At 41.2% G+C, this 18,732-nt stretch overlaps 1 protein-coding gene across 1 annotated transcript in view; it reads left to right on the top strand.

Annotated features, from left to right (window-relative positions):
* Positions 1 to 18,732, top strand: part of FBN1 (fibrillin 1) — a 231,190-nt gene that overhangs the window by 40,326 nt on the left and 172,132 nt on the right. Inside the window, exons 5-6 of the mRNA XM_079768479.1 lie at positions 2,253 to 2,348; positions 4,215 to 4,310. Of these exons, the coding sequence (XP_079624605.1) occupies positions 2,253 to 2,348; positions 4,215 to 4,310 (192 nt within the window). The remainder of the gene's footprint in view (positions 1 to 2,252; positions 2,349 to 4,214; positions 4,311 to 18,732) is intronic.

Below are 18,732 nucleotides of genomic sequence, written 5' to 3'. Positions count from 1 at the left end.
CCAGGAATCGAACTGTGACCTCCTATTTCATAGATCGATGTTCAACCACTGAGCCACACCGGTTGGGCAGTTTTAGTAAAGTTTTACTGCATCTACAAATAGGCTTGGGCTACTCTGAGCATTTATGAGGACATAATTAATGATCATGATGCTTCCCACTTTCAAGAACTTTCAGACAAATGGGCTGAGGATGGGAGAAATAATTTTAAAAAATAGGTTTGGAGACATAATATACATTTCAAAAGACAGGTATAAGGTACTCTGGAGACAGAGGGAAAGAAGGAGAGGGAGGAGAGAATAGAAATGAGGAAATGTCAAAGGAGAAAAGAGATGTTTGCAGTGGGTATTGGAGATGGGTGGGATTTCAGATTTGGTAAGAACTGTGTATGCTTTATGTTGGGGGTGGAGAGTTAGGCTCAAGAGACAAAGAGGTTAAAGAGGAGAGTCCATGAAGAGACCAGTGCAAACAAAGTGCCTGGCATTTTGTACGGTATATATTAGGCACTCAGAAATATTTGTTGCGTGAATGAATGGCTGATAAGGAGATCGGGGACTGAGTCATAGGACATATTAGCAGTTTGCAAAGGAGCCTGAAAGGCGCTTGGGGCCTTCCTGAGGAGGGCTTTGATGCCGAGAGATGGAGGTTGCTCTTAATACAGTAGAGAGAGTGAGCCTTTGATGGTGTTTCAGTCAGTGTGTGAGATGTTCTTGCAAAGGGGCATCACTTTCAATGTGACTTCACTCTTCGGTGCTCTGTGAGGGCATAGTAAGTGTTGAGTTCTGGCCCCTTCCTTTCGCTGTTGTCATGCTGAGATTTGTGTAGCTCCTTATGAAATGGCCCTTTCTCCTGGAGTCAGCAGCTGCTTTTTGATCCTCACAAGGCTGCTGGAGTCTTCTCTCTGCTCCTGGGAGAAGATTTGGCCTCCATGCTCCAGGAAGACTGAGCAGAAGAAGGAACATAGCCCCTGATGTCTGCTCTTGCACATAAGAAGGATTCTCTTCTTTTTCTTTCCCCCTTGTTAAAATTCTGTAATGTAATGATTTCTTAAAATTTTCTTTATTGATTAAGGTATTACATATCTGTCCTTACCCCCCTTTGCCCCCCCAACCCCCACTCATGCCCTCACACCACCCCCCCCCCCCACCCCCCGGTATCTGTGTGCATTGGTTATGCTTATATACATGCATATAGGTCCTTTGGTTGATCTCTCCCCCTTACCCCCACCCTCCCCTACCTTCCCTCTGAGGGTTGACATTCTTATCGATGTAAAACGGTTGAGCCTTTTCCTCTAGAAATTTACTCCCACTGCTTGAGGACAGGACAGAGTAAGGCAGACTTCCCATGCCTGGCCTGGCCTCCTTGTGTAGGGATGTGTCACTGAGGATTGATGATGGATTCACGCAAGCCTTCAGTCTTTTCCAAGTAGAGTAGTTACTGTTTCTGGAGGCCTAAGGAACAACCTTGGATTTTGAGAGTTCTTAGCATGCCCGCATGACTGCAATAGAGACAGCCTAAACTCTAGAGAAACAAGAGCCCACGACTTGCCATCATGCTCATAGGTGTCTTTTACTCCAGCTTTCTCTCAGGTCTGCTGGCCTGCCTGTGGTCTTTCTGTCCTGGGCTCTGAAGCCCCCACTTCTGTAGGTGACAATGTGATGAAGAATGAATTTCAAACACTGCAGGTCTTATTTGATTTAAGGTTACAGTTGAAGCAAGCAGCTCTTACTGAGCCGAGTCCAGCAGGTCTCCATTATCAGGAGTCTTGTGACTAAATGCTGTTGTAGGGTTTTCCCCTTCTTTTTTGTTGTCGCCAAAACTTCTTTTAACAAAGTTCCTTGGACTTTCTCACTCTGACTGTTTTCCTGGGACCTAGCTGGAATTCTAAATCTTTTAACAGAAAAATTATTGCCGTGGTAATCTTGCCTCATATGGTTACTCAAAACACTGCTTTCTTGGTATAAATTACAGAAATGATATTGAGCGGTAAGTTCTGCTAAATTAGGGAAGTCAGTTAGCATGATTAGAGTAAATATCAAAGAAACAATTACATTGCATTGTAAATTATTTTATACATATGAACGATAACATGTTTATCATTACCAATTAGGTTACTTCTGAATAAATATATGAATCTTGATAAATCATTTTATTTTCTCTTTAAATCACTACAAATCAGCTTCTGTGAACTGTTGCAATCTACGTACTTAAATTGCTAAACTAAAGCATTCTTCTTTTCTTTTTCCTTTTCAAGTCCAACACTGTAATATTCGCTGTATGAATGGAGGTAGCTGCAGCGATGATCACTGTATATGCCAGAAAGGATACATAGGGACTCACTGTGGACAACGTAAGTAAACCATAGCTGTAAGTATTCTAGATGTTAATCCATGTAGTCAGACATGTAGGCAGATATATAGGCCAAAAGAATACAGAGATAAACACCGATGGATTTTCTTTGATTACCTGGGACATGACATTTTCATAGACGTCCAGTGGCTTATTGGTGAACAGGTCACTTACCCAGCACACTTAGCACCACATTTCTGATAGGAACCTTGGGAATGGGTAGTTTGATTCATTTTCCCCTCATTTGTCTTCACCAGCCCACTTTACCTTATCCCTTTGGTTTACAGTCACCACCAAAGGTGCAGAATTGTTATTCATTCCAGCTGTCTACCTTCCATTTGATCACTGACCCTGTCCACCTGAATTTTCAAGAAGCATTTCAAATAAAGAAATCAATCTCTTCTTTCTCCTCAAATGTGTCTTTTCTCTTGATCAATAGTATTTGCATCCCTCTAGTTTCCCAGTCTAGATTCTGCTACTCTAATAGGTGTCACATGGTGTTCAGTTTGTTGGTTCATTCACAAACAGTTCATTGTGTGTTTGCTCCTTTGTAAGTCCTTGTGCTTTTCAGAAGAAAAAAATTCCTTTTCAAAAACTCATTTTTTATATTACACCAAGATAAAGATATATATCCTGCAAAAATTTGGAAAAGTTCAAAAATATAAAAAAACAAAATTATCCATAACCCATCACTTCAGATATCCCCTTAATCTTTTAATGCATATTTGGAAGATGAAATCTTATCCTATGCATACTTTTTCACTAAATATTTTATTAGATGTTCCATGTGATTAAACATTTAAAAATACATTTAATGGCTGAATTTCATTACATGGATGAATTCTTAAGGCTGAGTATTTATTCATGTTGTTTCCAATCGGCGAGAGAAAAGCGGGGACAGCCTCCCCAGTGTGGGACACCCTTCAGCTGAGGCTTGAGGGTCAGCTAGGAGTTCAGTTGTCAGATGATGGGAGATGGGCCTTCTAGGCAGATGGCCAGCATGGGCCACAGTGCTGGAGCATGACAGAGCATGGGCTGTTGAACATGGCGGGTGCTTTTGGTGTTGCTAGAACTTCTGTGCTAAGGGGAGTTATGGGAATGGAGATATTGCATGAAATGGAAGTCATGGGCCAGGTTTTGAGGATCTTTATGCATACCATGTTTTTGCCCAAAGTAGAGCCAGGAAGGGGAGTGAGATAACAACCAACAACCAGAACAACATCATTCATCTATTGAGTTACTTACTCTGTGCTAGGCACATTTCAGACTCTTTGCATGTGTTACCTCATTTACTATAACAATAGCCCTGCGTTCCTTTGAGTTTCAAGTACAGCAGTGATTAGACATATATATAACCTATGAAGTGATTCCCCGTTAAGTCTAGTACCCATCTGACACCATACCTGGTTATTACAATGTTATTCACTGTGTTCCCTATGCTGTACTTTACATCCCCATAGCTGTTTTTATAATTGGCGAATTGTATGTCTTAATCCCTTCCCCCTCTTAACTCACCCTCTTAATCCCCCTCCCTTCTTGCAACCCTCAAAATGTTCTGTGTATCTTTGAGTTCAGTGATGCCTTTTATAAAGCATCATTTTGGATTGCTTGTGGTAAATAAATAATTGCTCCTATGCTTCCTGGAATGAAACTGCCAGTGTTAACACAGGTACAAACTCACCTACCCAGGCAGTTTTACCTAAGAGTTGACTGAGGGACATGGATGAGCTAGAACTGTAGAGTAACTGTTTAAAACACATACCACAGTTATTATTTAGATTTTTTTATTGTTGTTCTTTCAGGGGGCAGAAAATATTATTTCATTAGCATTAGAAGGCCTCTCAGTTCCTCTCTCCTTGTTTTCCAGCTGTCTGTGAAAGTGGCTGTCTCAACGGAGGCAGGTGTGTGGCGCCAAATCGATGTGCGTGCACTTACGGCTTTACTGGACCCCAGTGTGAAAGAGGTAATTTGTAAAAAATGAATTGGTATACAGATGTTCTGGTGGCTACACATGTTACTGATTTAAATACACATTGGATTTGTGCTGCTGCTTCATGACTTTGGCTGAACGTTGAGGGGCTTTCCAAATTGTCACTGGGAAGGATCCTAGGATGATAAGACAGTGGTCTTAAATCTGTGTATGCCATTCAGTTATTCTTTCCAGTGGACTCAGGACTCCAGAGTGAGCCTAAATTCCAGTTGGCATCCAGATAGAAGAAGGAGAATTTCCCATATTGAGCTCATTATTATCCTAGTAAAGTAGAGAGATGGTTCTAAATAGAACATATGTATAGAAAGGGGGAAATTTAGGACGAAGAAAAACACACCTAAAGATCTATTAGGACCCGTTGGAGGCTGTAGTGGCACAGACGCTCAACATTCAGAATCCACTGTAGAAATACCGCGTGTCCGCTGCGGCAGTGTGCGGCTTTTCCAGCACTCTGCACCTGCTGAAGGGTGTCACCATCCTCACTTTTGCATCTGAGAAGGTCGCACACATAATAATCAGCTTTAATTTGAATGTGAATTTTCTGTGTTCAAGTCTAATGCTTACTCCTGCTCCTAATAAAAACTAATGTTCTACCTAAAAATGCAGATGTATGGAGATGTGTAATGTGCTTGAGGGTCCTTCCCATCCTCGGAACTATGGCGTTTTTTATCATTTTGTCTCCACATTCATCTCCATTTTCTTATCGCTCCCAGTTTTATAGTGGAGGTTTAGACCAGAGGTGGAGAACGTGTGGGCCATATAAGGCCCATGAAATCATGTGGTCTGGCCCTGCCAAGGCAATAGGGGTAAGTTAATTAAATGTTTGACCAAATATAGCAGGCTAATTTTTAAGTTGATAAATGTGTATGGTCCACAAATGATGTTATAAATATCCAAATGGCCCTTGGCAGAAAAAAGGTTCCCCACCTCTGGTTTAGTGGGTTCATTTCACACAAAACTGCAAGAATACTGTACTTATGAAAAGTATTCATTGAAAAATACAGGCAGTCCTTGGGTTATGTTGGATTCAACTTACGTCATTTTGTGGTTACGCCGCCATCTCCCATTTATTTATTTAAAAAAAAAAAGTTCTGTCATTTCGACGTATGTACATATGTGCTTTATGTTTTATATTATTTATTTACCACAAGTAAAGGTCAGGAATTACCTTTCTTTTAAATGTTTTTTACTGTTTCACTTCATTACTGCTGTGCACGTGCTCCATGTGAGTGACGTAGGTGCTTAAGTAGGTGGGCTCCGACTTTCGGCGAAAATCGCGTTACGTTGCGCCGTAGGAACGGATCTCCGATGTAACCCCAGGACTGCCTGTACTCATAAACCTTTTTAAATTGCATCATCACTTGTACCCAATGTTGTTAAAGATCTTTTTATTCGAAGATGGAAAGTAAAGATTTAGTAGCAGATGTTGAATATATGTTATTTTAAAACAGAGCAGAGAGTGGTATGTGAGAAATTGTTCTCTGTTTCTATTTTTACAAGTTTATTTAAATGGAGTTATTTGTTGATAAAGCAACAATACATATTTTAGCAAGTAACTCCAGGTTAATTACTATGATTACTGGATAAATAACATTGTATCTCTATTAATAAACCGTTGTGTGGTATTGATGTGTGATGGATGCATCATGGCCTCTTGGCCTTTCTGTTGCATTTGGTGCCATGTTGGAGTCCCTTCTTAAAACCGTTTCTTTTTACAACTTGCACAGATGTATTTTTACTGACTTGGAGCTAATATTTGTCTAATGATATCCAGAGTAATACAAGTAAATGTTTTGATTAGGTGGTATCATTATGTCCTCATTATTTACTCAATGAAGATATTGTAGGATTTAAATTATTGAGATTAAAATTGTTAATGTGTACATTGAGAAAGTGGTATGTGAAAATAATTCTGCGATGGTAATACGAGGTTCACTTTGTTTTAGAAAAAAATCACTAATCACTAATAAAATGAAATTATAAGCTATTTTACATCTAAGAAAGTGATTAATAATTTGCAGCAAAGGATATTGATGTCCATAGTTCTGGTATTGATAATAACCCAATCTCAAATAAAGAGGACGTGGTGTTTCACCATCCCACAGTTATGTCTTTAAAGGCTTGATTTTTTTTTTTTTACCAAGATTAAGAAATGAAATGAATGGGTTACGTTACTAAACTACTAATTAAAATTGGCATATTACTTAAGGGTTTCTCCAACTTTTGGAGAGCATTTCGGTCACCTCCCCTGAAATTTGCACTGAGGTGTGGGATCTTCGCAGTATCTAAATAAGATTAATCCCTAACTGGCAGATTTTTCAGGCATTTGTGTTAGTTGAGATGGGGGAATAGAAAGTGGGCTCTCTTTAATTATTACCTTTTGCCTATTCCACCCCTGAATGCAGTCCCAGACCTTCAGCGGGAGAGGCGATGCATGGGTATACTTTCCTTCAGTACACAGGAGAGGGGAGTCTTTTGGATTCTAGAATTGTATTTCCCTTAATAGAATTTTCACTGTTTTCAGCTCATGAGAAATTCATCTGCTTACCTCTTTACAAAATTAGAGGCAATATATCTTTTTACTCAAATGTACATTTGTGATTTCTGGAATCGTTACTAAATATGCAGGACTGAGTCAGGACATACACCTGAAAGTGTAGGGAAGTGTCTGTGTGACTTCTGTGGTTGGGTAGTGTACCGATTACCTCGTTTATTATCTAGGCTAGTTTAAACTGCCTAGGCTAGTTGTATTAGGTTTTAATTGGGATGTTACTTTTTATTTTTAAAAATGAACTTTCAGGAAGGCTTTATTACTCTCCTCCCTTCCAGGCGGCTGGGGCTGGTGCTCCTGCATCCTTCCTTCGCTCTCTCTCCATGCCTCTCGTAGGGACATCACCATGGTACCCAAGTGGGTTTCCCTTCCACCTCCACCACTAGAGAGCAAGCTCTTCAGCAGCAACTATAGTTTCATCTTTTTAATTCCTACTGATGCATGGTACATGGCCAATACATGTTGAACGGGACTTATTTTAAAGCACCAGAAAACCCAGAGATATGATTATCAGACACAAATAAGTATCTCCTGGGTAATTGCTGTTTGCTCACGGGGACAATCCTGGATATTTTTCCTTGGTTTATCGTAAGCACAGTTTACACTGTTGATGCCTAATTGAATTCGGCCCCATCTTTCACAAGTATGATTTTTTCAGGGCCACAAGACTGTTATTTTTCAATTGACAAGGATGCAGAAAAAAAAAGGTGTGTTTTGGTCCAAAGCAAGTGGCAATAAACAAATACAAACAAACAAACAAACAACTTCCTGTCATGATGTAATGCACATGAAAGGAACACTTAAAATGTCAGTTACAGGTCCTTCTTAGAATAAGCCGCTTTGTCCCTGGGAAATCTTGGAACTTTTATATACCTCTAAGTGCCTTAGGGAGCTGATACAAGTGTGGAATACCCTTTGGGGATGACTTGGGAAGAATTTGGCTCTCTTTAAGCCAATACGTGAATCTTAATTCACGGACATAGTGGTTTGGTCTGTGATGGAGAGGAGCAGTGGATGCACGCTTGAATTATGAATCATAACAATTCACTCAGCAAATGCAATCAGATTGTGAAGTAAATTTGTCTTACTTGCAGCGTTTAGCCAGTAAAATAAATATGTTTTTTAAAACATTTCCTGGCTAGCCAGCCTCGTTGCGCTGGTAACAATGACACTAATTCCTATCACTGCACTAGAGGAAGAAAAGTAAAGGCCTGTGACTTTTTGGCTTGCAATGTTTACTTTTCTGAATGCAAATACCTTTAGTTACATTCTTTGGTTTGCCACAACCTCCACCACTCCCTGTTATCATCCTGCCCACTTCATTTATTTAACTTGCTTCTTAGCCCCTGTGAGCACTTGCATTTCCCACTCCCTGCTATATTCTCTATGAAAGATAGAATCTCTTGCATTTTCTTTTATATCCTAAGTTTCTTTCATTGTTCTTCATCTTATAATTATTTTCTGTAAATTTACATTTATTCATTTATGGTCTTCCTGATTGCTCTTTCCTTCTTCCCCCACCATTTTTACCTTCTTTCTGCTTGGGCCTTGAGTAACCAGTAAAACTGATCATTTTCTAAGCTCTGCGGTACAGTATGTTAGCATTTGTTATTAGTATTGAAATGAAGTCAGTGTCTGTTTTGGCAATGATAACACGAGCTAGTTGTTTATTACCATAGTTACTGTCAATAAGACTGTGTGGAATCACACTTTCTCTTGCCATTTTGCCTCAGAATGCAGACCATTTAAAATCTTGTTAAATTCTCTTATATTAAACACAGTGAATCATGTGAGTGAATGAAGCTTCTCAAGGTAATGAAAAAAGGGAGAATGATGGCGATAGACCTGAACTTGGAGATGGGGAGGGATAATGATGAATAAGCTTGAGGAAGAAGACAATAAAAGGCAGACACTGAGAAAACACAAAGAGAAGCAAGTCACCCAAGAGGGCACTAATTTAAAAAACTCAAGGCAAGAAGGAGTTCAAGAAATCACTTGGCAATTGTTTCTCTCGTCAAAGGGTCAAGAAAGAATGAAAATCACGAAGAGGCCCTTTGATGTAGCAGGTGATGTGTACTGGGTACTTAGAGTGTGCTGAATGCTGTACTTTGGTGATTTGCAGCAACTTTATGAGAAAAGTCCCATAATGAGTCCCATTTTATGGAGGTGTAAACAGAGGCAGACAGAGGTCAAATAGCTTGTGCAAGGTCAGACAGCTTGTAAGTGGTGCAATCAAAAGCTGAACCTAGCCAGTTTGGCTCATAAGCCTGTGTATGGAATCACTGTGCTACAGTTGGATTTCACTGGGAAGGGGCCATTAGTAATGCAGAGAATTTTCTGAGGAACAGAGGAAGAAATGTAGAACGATGAGTTTTTAAGTGGAAGTAATAGATTTTTTAAAAGCCCTTCAAGAAATTTGGCTAGTTGGGTGGAGAGTTGAACTAAGTTGCTGATAAATAAGTTCAAAGCCAAGGGAAAGGTGTCTTGAATATTGCTCAGGTGCATCTAATTCAGGGTTTTGGAATATTTTTCTATTTTATTGATTTTTATATATTTTTAAAAATATATTTTTATTGATTTCAGAGAGGAAGGGAGAGGGAGAGAGTGATAGAAGCATCAATGATGAGGGAGAATCATTGATGGGCTGCCTCCTCCAGGCTTCACACTGGGGATTGAGCTTGCAACCCTGGCATGTGTCCTGACTTGGAATCAAACTCTGACCTCTTGGTTCACAGGTCGACAATCAACCATTGAGCCAAGTTGGCCAGGCTGATTTTGATATTTTAAAGATAATCCACTCATGGAAAGAGGGTGATTCCTGTCTGTTTGCAGTTTACTGTATAAATAAACTAGAGTCCCAGTGCACAAAATTCGTGCACTGCGGGGGGTGTGTTCCTCAGCCTGGCCTGTGCCCTCTTGCAGTCTGGGACCCCTCAGGGGAGGTACGCCTAAGCTGGCAGTCAGCCATCCCTCTCATAGTCTGGGGCTCTCACAGTCCCAGACCCCTCGCTCCTTACCGCCCTCCTGCAGCAGAGGCGGGAAAGGCTCCCACCACCTCCACTGCGCTCGCCAGCCGTGAGCCTGGCTTTTGGCTGAGCGGTGCTCCCCCTGTGGGAGCACAATGACCACCAGGGGGCAGCTCCTGCATTGAGGGTCTGCCCCCTGGTGGTCAGTGCGCATCATAGTTACCAGTCATTCTGCTGTTGGTTCAATTTGCATATTAGGGTTTTATTATATAGGATGGACTCTGAAGGACTGAACCAACATTCCTAAATGTAGACATACAAAATGAATATTGCCATTCAGTGTACATACCATGGAAGGTTCTATCATTGTTATATTACAACTAGAGGCCTGGTGCACAAAATTGGTGCACTTGAGGGGGTGGTCTCTCAGTCCAGCCTGTGCCCTTTTGCAGTCTGAGAGCCCTTGGGGGATGTCTGACTGCCACAGAGGCTGGAGAGGCTCCCACTACCACCGCCGCCGCTGCTACGCTTGCTAGCCCTGAGCGGGCTTCTGGCTGAGTGGTGCTCCCCCTGTGGGAGTGCACTGACCACCAGGGGAAGCCCCTGAATTGAGCATCTGCCCCCTGGTGGTCAGTGCACATCACAGCGACTGTTTGGTTGATTTGCATATTCGCCTTTTATTATATAGGACTGTTCACACCATATTTTGAGCCACTTTTCCGGGAATTACCTTTATAGAGCCAGCAATACATTAAAATGAGCACATGACCATTTTTTCTTCTCTTTCTGGGAGGCATTTGAGTTTTAGAAACAAAATAGTGTCAGCTCTAATGACGTCAGTGGATACTCAAGCACTTTAGCTGTTTGGGGTCAAAAACTGACTCACTAAAAAGCAGTGAAAAGGATCGTCTTGCATGGCTCTCGAGCACATGGAAGTGGATTAATGTTTCATGGCAAACTTTCTGTGAACCGGAGGAGGAAGCCTTTTGGAAGCATGAATGCACATAACAAAACGTTTTCTCTCATTCCTCCATCTGGCGGTCCTCACGCGTGCCGCTGAGTGTAAGCATGGACACGGAGCCTTCTAAATTCCGATGCATTCGTTCAGTGTTAAATTCCTACCCAAGTCTAAACTGTGAAGACAATCATTGGGTTGTTGCCAAATCAAGAATGTCTGTTGGCTGTTCTGCTGGCTCTTCCTCGATAAAGCCTAAGGGAAAGCATTGTTGAAATGATCGCTTTAAGAAAAAGAACAATGGGGCAAATGTGCAGTAGAATAAAAATGAAAGTATTGCCATAATTCTCTCTCCCTCAGAGAAGCAGACAGTGGAAGGGGAACTAAGCCTTCCTTCCCCACTTGCCTCCTTTATGGAATTGCAGTGTTAATGGAGCTGGAAAAGGTGTTTATATTTTTATTTTTAAATCTACATCCTCATATGTACAGTGGTATATAAGAAACTGTCTTTATCATAAGTTAGTTTCCCTGATGGTAAAAAACTGGTAATTTTGCACAGAGATCTTTTTAAATGATTTCATTGAACAATTATTAAAAAATAATCCTTAAACAATTGATAAGCATTTATTTTATGAATCCAGGAAAGCTGCCTTGTGTCTAATGAATGGAAAGGACTAACATATAAATGTTCCCAATACATAATAACCAAGTCGTGATTTCAGATACATTTGCCTCATAAAAAGGAGCTAGAAACGTGACCTCACAGAGGCCTGTCTAGGGTGCTTCATGGAATCAAGGCCTGGTTTTCTCATGCTTTTTCTGGAAGGAATTAATGAAATGCATCTCTCTCTCTCTCTCTCTCTCTCTCTCTCTCTCTCTCTCTCTCTCAAAGTGAGTTTTACAGAGCTGCATTTTTGACACTAATTTTACGTAATGTTAAATTTTAGGGGGCTGGTACTGAAGTTCCTAGTGCAAATGCCGCAGGCCACCTTCTGTTCTCAAAGTGCTTTTGGAAGGCAGGGCTCTGCGAGCTAGGCATCTAGTTTCCCTTAAAGGTAACCAGCAGTACTCTGTTGTCACTAAAGTACATCGAAGCCCTCTGTGAGCCTCACTTTTGGTATTCAGTCTAAATGGAAACGAAATACCATAGTGCAGAGAGCAAAGGCAGAATGCCCTAAATGTTACCACGCATCTGAAGTGGTATGGCAACACTCGGCAGGCGGTGGATCATCGAATAAACTTGATTGTCCTAGAATAGCTGCAGAAACCACATCTGTTGACACAGACATTCAGTTTTCGCGGTTGAGTCACTGTATGCACACAGGGAACATATGCTACCATGCCTCTCGAGGCTGCACATGCCTGTGAAGATGCAGGACTGGTGGGATGCTGTGATAAAGCAGTTGCACTGTCCCCACGCTCTGTCCCTCTCAGCCCACTCAGTGCGCTAGTTTTTCCTCTGTTGGTAGATGAAATTCTTTCGCCCCTTTCAGAATTTCTTCCCTGTGGGTTAATGTGAGCAAATATATCTAAGTTCTTAGTTGTTTACAGTTTCTTTCGTCCAGTGGTACCTCTGGCCATTTGAGGCCTCTTTGCTGCTCCAGGCAGTCCTCTGAGAAAGGATCTAAGCCCACTCCACACCAGCTTTCCCTTGCAGTGGCCCACCACTAGCTGGCAGAAAACACTCTTGCATTTTTTGCCACAGTAAATTTCTGGGGTACAAACCAACTTTGACAGTAGCAGCCTCTCCCTGGAACCATGTCTGAGCATCAGGGCAGTCAGTTTTTTTCTTTCTTTAAAAAAAAATATTTTTTAATTAATTTTAGAGAGGAAGGGGAGGGGAGAGGGAGAGAGAAAGAGAGAGAGAGAGAGAGAGAGAGAGAGAGAGAGAGAGAGAGAGAGAAACATCAACAATGAGAGAATCATTGATTGACTGCTTCCTGCACACCCCATACTGAGGATCGAGCCTGCAATCCAGGCATGTGCCCTGACCGGGAATTGAACCATGACCTCCTAGTTCATAGGTCGATGCTCAACCACTGAGCCATGTCAGCTGGGCAGGGCGGCCAGTTTCCATCATTAGACAGTCCCCAGTGTCCTGCAGACGTCAGGGTTATATATCATGTATTCTGAGCAACCTCCTGGAAGCCCCCCTCGTGACTAGTCATCATAATGTGGTCTTCCCCCAGTTTCTCAGAGAGAGCTAGTGATAGCTCAGCTCTCGCCCAAGTAACCCCCTGCCCATCTCTTGCTACCTCAGACACTTTGATACTCTCGGTGTGCATGAGATTTAAGAGCCTTGTGATCAGATTGCCGTCACCCCTTTTGCAAATTCTGATCACAGTGTCATACTTGATTTAGAATGTGGTATCTGTTGTCTTGGTGGAAATGTCCGTTTTCACATCCTCTTCTATTCTCAAAGCCAATAATGGAATGCAGCTATTGAATTTGATCAAAGATTTAGTATCATGGATTCATCTTCGAAGACAGTTTGTTTTCAACTTCATTGTCTTTTTAGCACTCTGATCTTTAAAAAAATGAAAATATCCTATATAATAAAAGCCTAGGTGCAAGGGCATGATACCATCACAAGATGGCCACCACAAGATGCCCACGTGCACAGCAGAGGTGGGGCCTGGTGGCTGTTCCGTACGGTGAGGCCTGGGGGTCCTACGGCTCTGTGCGGTATGGAGAAGGCTAGTCCTGGCTGAGGAGGCGGGTTGCGGCAGGGGAGGGCAGTTGTGGGCAATCAGACCAGCAGGGGAGGGCAGTTGGGGGTGATCAGGCTGCAGGAGAGGGCAATTGGGAGTGATCAGGCCACAGGGGAGGGCAGTTGGGGGCGATTAGGCTGGCAGGCAGAAGCGGTTAGGGGCAATCAGGCAGGCAGGCAGGCGAGCGGTTAGCAGCCAGCGGTCCCGGATTGTGAGAGGGATGTCCAACTATGTGGGCGATCAGGCCAGCAGGGATCAGGCCTAAACTGGTAGTCAGACATCCCCCGAGGAGTCCCAGATTGGAGAGGGTGCAGGCTGGGTTGAGGGATCCCCCTGTACCCCCCAAATGCACGAATTTTGTGCACTGGGCCTCTAGTTTTTTTTATAAGTTAGTGGCCACATATAATATTTGGACTATTCTTTTTTTTCTGGACCATGTTTTAGTGTTGAGTGCTCAAAACCCTGGAGCAACACTCAATAGAATTGTATTGTGAGCCATATAAGTAATTTTAACTTTTCTAATAGTCACATGAAAACATCAAAAGAAACGGGTAAAATGGATTTTAATAATATATTTTGTTTAATCCAACATATCCAAAAGTTTTTTTTAATTGATCCTCAGTATTGAAAATTATTGAGATGTTTTGCATTCTTTTTTCCATAGTAAGTCTTTGAACTCCCGTGCATATATTATGCCACATATGAATTTGGGCCAGCTAATAGCTACGTGTGGCTATTGGACAACACACTCTGGAACCTTATTTCTTGTAACATCAGCACTTCTCTTAAATTCTCAGTTAAGTCTCCAATTTTCCTTCTTCCTGTTGTTTCTTCAACTTTTAAGAAAGCAGCGTCTTAGAGACAGAACCTGTATTGGTATTTAAAAGTAAACCAATAATAATAATAATAATAATAATAATAATAATAATAATAAAAACAGAACTGGGGCCGCAGATGAGAGTCTAATTTCTCAGGACATATAAATAGAATTTTGTTCAAATATAAGTGATAAGCAAAACCTTTTGCCGTCATGTTATTTAGAAATAACAATTATAGCAAGTATTTCATAAAGGCTTGGCCCTAAGCTAGGCATTATGATGGAACCAAAAAGAAATGTGTGATTTTTGTCATCAGGTTCTTTTTTTTAAAAAAAAATATATTTTTTATTGATTTTTTACAGAGAGGAAGGGAGAGGGATAGAGAGTTAGAAACATCAATGAGAGAGAAACATCGATCAGCTGCCTCTTGCACACCCCCTACTGGGGATGTGCCTGCAACCAAGGTACATGCCCTTGACTGGAATTGAACCTGGGACCCTTCAGTCCGCAGGCCGACCCTCTATCCACTGAACCAAACCAGTTAGGGCATCATCAGGTTCTTGAAATCATTTTTTTGAAAGATAGAAATGCATATATGGAATAATTAAATAACCGAGCAGGGCAAAGGTTTAGTGAGGCAGCGTAGGTGAGGGGAAGTACAGGTGAAGGGAAAAGAGTGTGCAAAGGTGCAGAGGCTGGGACTGGCTGGGAAAAGGGAGCACACAGTCACCCTCAGGAGGTCCCTGCTCTGCCAGCCTTCTCCGTGTTGGAGACCTCCTATGACAAAGAGGGGGCATGATGCCAAATGCTTTACTTCAAAGAAGGGAGGGTGAATTTCAAATCTCTCTGTGGTGCCCCGCTACTGAATGGTGCTTCAGCACAATATCTGTATGATGCGGGGTTTGGGGATTTTGAAAATTCTCTTTTGTATGTACAAATTAGTGCGTGGACTGGCCTGTTTCCGAAAGTGTTTCAGCTTAACCCTGTGGATAGCAGTCTGGAGACCCTTCCCGATTTTACATGCTCGAGTGAGAGTCCTTGAGGACGCTTAGTGTTTATGTTCCCTCGGAGTTATGGCCTCTAGAGAGCCTGCTGCTTTTGGTTTGGGAATGTATACTGAGCGCATATGTGGGACTTTGTGGTCCAGATGATGTGCCAAAGTACTTTTTGTGAAACATTACTCCTTTGGGGGTTCCATGCAATGAAGTTTCCATGGCCGTAGCATTTTGGAAACGCTATTCCATGTCCTCGTCTTGGAGAGGCACTGGTGTATTCGCAGACTAGCTCCCAGGAGTCCTGCAGGAAGGTAAGTGTTTGCACTTAGTTTAACCCAGTGCTTTCAAATCCACTCATTTTACCTTCCCTCCCTTTCTCCCTCAACACCTTTAACATCCTTATTCTAAAGATCTGGATTCTGATCTTGACAATCATTTTGAAAGTCATTTGACATCTCTATGATAACATCTTCATATTCTAGATAGGTATTTTAAATCCATATATGATCCCCATCTGTAGATGAGTATTTGTCAAAAAGTCTAGAGGGCTTGGAGGAAGTTCTTCATCATGTAGTAACTCACCTTTTGTGTTCCTAAGAGGACACATGTGACCAGAAATTAAGGCAATAGGAAACACCCATTCTCTTGGGTTTGGTTCTTTAATATTCTAAACTATTACCAAGGCAAGCTGAGTTATCTCATTAAGTAGTGATAAATTCATAGTCTGAATGGTTTAATGTGGTTGACATGTATGCCATCTGATTCTTATCAGCCCTTGGGGGTACTACTTATGAAAAACTAGGAGTATTGGATATTCTCAGAGCTAGAGCTCCCTTTTCTAGATTGGTTACTTTACTTTCAAGGTCAGGTTTAAGGCTTTATCCTTCCTCAGTTCTTTCCTGACCAAAGGGGACTCCACCCTGAGAGCCCATCAATTTCCATGCAACTTCACTGACATCACCACCTCTGGCCGCCTGGACCCCACCCACATTTCTATTTGATGGTCAATGCATCTATTCAAATTTTGGTCTTTGTAATTTACTTTAAGGATTACATCAGCCATTTTAGTATTTTCATTCCTCTAATGACTTCTTGTTTTCTTGAAGTTTATTATGTTTTAAGATAATTGGATGACACAGTCCTTGTCTTTGGGGATGATGGTTTTATTTGTGTGTTGTTGTTTTTTTAAGAACATAATCCTTTTAAAAAATATTTTTATTGATTTCAGAGAAGAAGGGAAAGGGAGAGATAGAAACATCAATGATGAGAGAGAATCTGATTGGCTGCCTCTTGCACACCCCTACTGGGGATCAAGCCTTCAACCTAGGCATGTGCCCTTGACCGGAATCTAACCTGGCCAAACCAACTAGGGTAGGATGATGGTTTTTAATGATGTTACCTAAGAGGTAAGGAATGAGCACATTCACCTTGTCAAAATATGTTTTTAATGTACATTTGTTGATATACTTATATCCTAATAAAGTGATCTAGAATCCTTTTTCATGTCTTTTGGGAAACCTTATAAGCAAGTTATAATACTTTAAGCTTTCTTAAAAATATTTTCTTCATCAAATGAAATACAAATGATTTTTAATTTTAAAACATATATATGTACTTACATAAATATGAATATATATGTACTTACATAAATATGTACTTACATAAATATGAATATATACACAACTATGAATATATATGTAAACTAGAGGCCTGGTGCATGACATTCATGCACTGGGGGTGAGGGGGTTCCTCAGCCTGGCCTGTGCCCTCTGGCAGTCTGGGAGAGGGCCTAAGCCAACAGTCGGACATCCCACGAGGGGTCCTTAGCGCTGCCGCAGAGGTGGGAGAGACTCCAGCCACTACCGCTGAGCTTGCCAGCCGTGAGCCTGGCTTATGGCTGAGCAGCACTCCCCCTGTGGGAGCACATTGACCACCAGGGGGCAGCTCCTGCATTGAGCGTCTGCCCCCTGGTAGTCAGTGCGCATCATAGTGACCAGTCGTTCCGCCGTTTGGTCGATTTGCATATTAGGGTTTTATTATATAGGAAACATGTGAATATATTTTTTCTCTACAAAGTAAATTTGGCCTGTCAGGCCCCATGATATGGACATTATAAATGCGGCTAATCTAGTTCTAGTTTGGGGGCTAATAAAGCACTAATTTATATATACGTCTCCAGCCAGGCTATGGTGCTTTCCATAGCACAAAGAACAAAACTATGATGCTCCTTCCTATGGCATTGAATACCAAACCCAGTGCTGTGACGAGTTGTTTATTAAATCTCTGTTGACTTACTTTATTTAACTGTGGGATCTTGAGGTTGCTGAGAGATAGTATTTTAATGGTAAATATATTTGTTTGATACAACCTTTTTTAAAAAGGTACTCTGAAATGTGTGGGAAGTGAATTCTGTGGAACATATGAAAGGAAATGTTCTCCAACTTTCCTTTCATATTCCCTCATCAGCAATCCCTTCTCTCTGAACTGTTTCAGAAGAGGTTTATAAGTAAACAATGGGTTGGGATATTTATTTCCTCAGGAAATAAAGAATGTTGTAATGGTGCAATTCATAAAATAGGCCATTTCTCTCTGTCCCTGGAGAGCCTTTGTCCTCTTGCCTGCCTTTTCATAGGAGACATTGCTGATCTTCACTGATGTAGGACACTCAACTGAAAGAGAAGGCTTTCAGGTTTGGGGGCCAATTTTACCCAGATTGAAAAAAATTATAATAAATATGCATTAGCTCTTAGGGATAGTTTCTTCCCTAAAGTCTCAATGAAAAAGCTCATATTTTGTTAGGGATTCCAGTGATATAGTCTTTAAATTAAAAACTAGTGAATTTTAAAAAACAAAGGCAAAGCCATGGTCCTCTAAATCTTTGAATCAAAATTTACATTTATAATGTATAAATGTATAATGATTTGCAAGCATAATTTGAAAAGCTAGGAATATTTTGGAAACTTGTACTAGGGGGAAAATAAAAAGCAGAGTATATATATATATATATATATATATATATATATATATATATATATGAATAATATAAAACTCGCTTTGCAAAGCAGTATGTAATAAAGTTGAATTGCCCTCTTTGAGGAAAACAACCCTTAAACACCATAGAAAATTCTCTAATTTTTTTAAAAAATAGTGTGATTTGGAATTAGAGCCATTTCTTTTTCTTTTTTTAAACTTACCTTTATTGTTGAAAGTATTACAAATGTCACCCTTTTTTTTCCCATTGACCCCCTTCACCCTGCCCCTGCCCCTCCCAGGCCTTCGCCACACTACTCTCTGTGTCCATGGGCTATGCATATAGGCATATAAGTTCCCATGTTCATCTCTCCCCACCCACTCGCCACCTACTCCGCACCTACTCCCCACCTTCTCCCCACCCCCCTT

Source organism: Cnephaeus nilssonii (genome assembly GCF_951640355.1).
Source record: "Cnephaeus nilssonii genome assembly, chromosome: 4".
NCBI classification, from domain to species: Eukaryota; Metazoa; Chordata; class Mammalia; order Chiroptera; family Vespertilionidae; genus Cnephaeus; species Cnephaeus nilssonii.
Note: the sequence above shows the minus strand (reverse complement) of the source record. Positions and strands in the feature narration are given on the sequence as shown.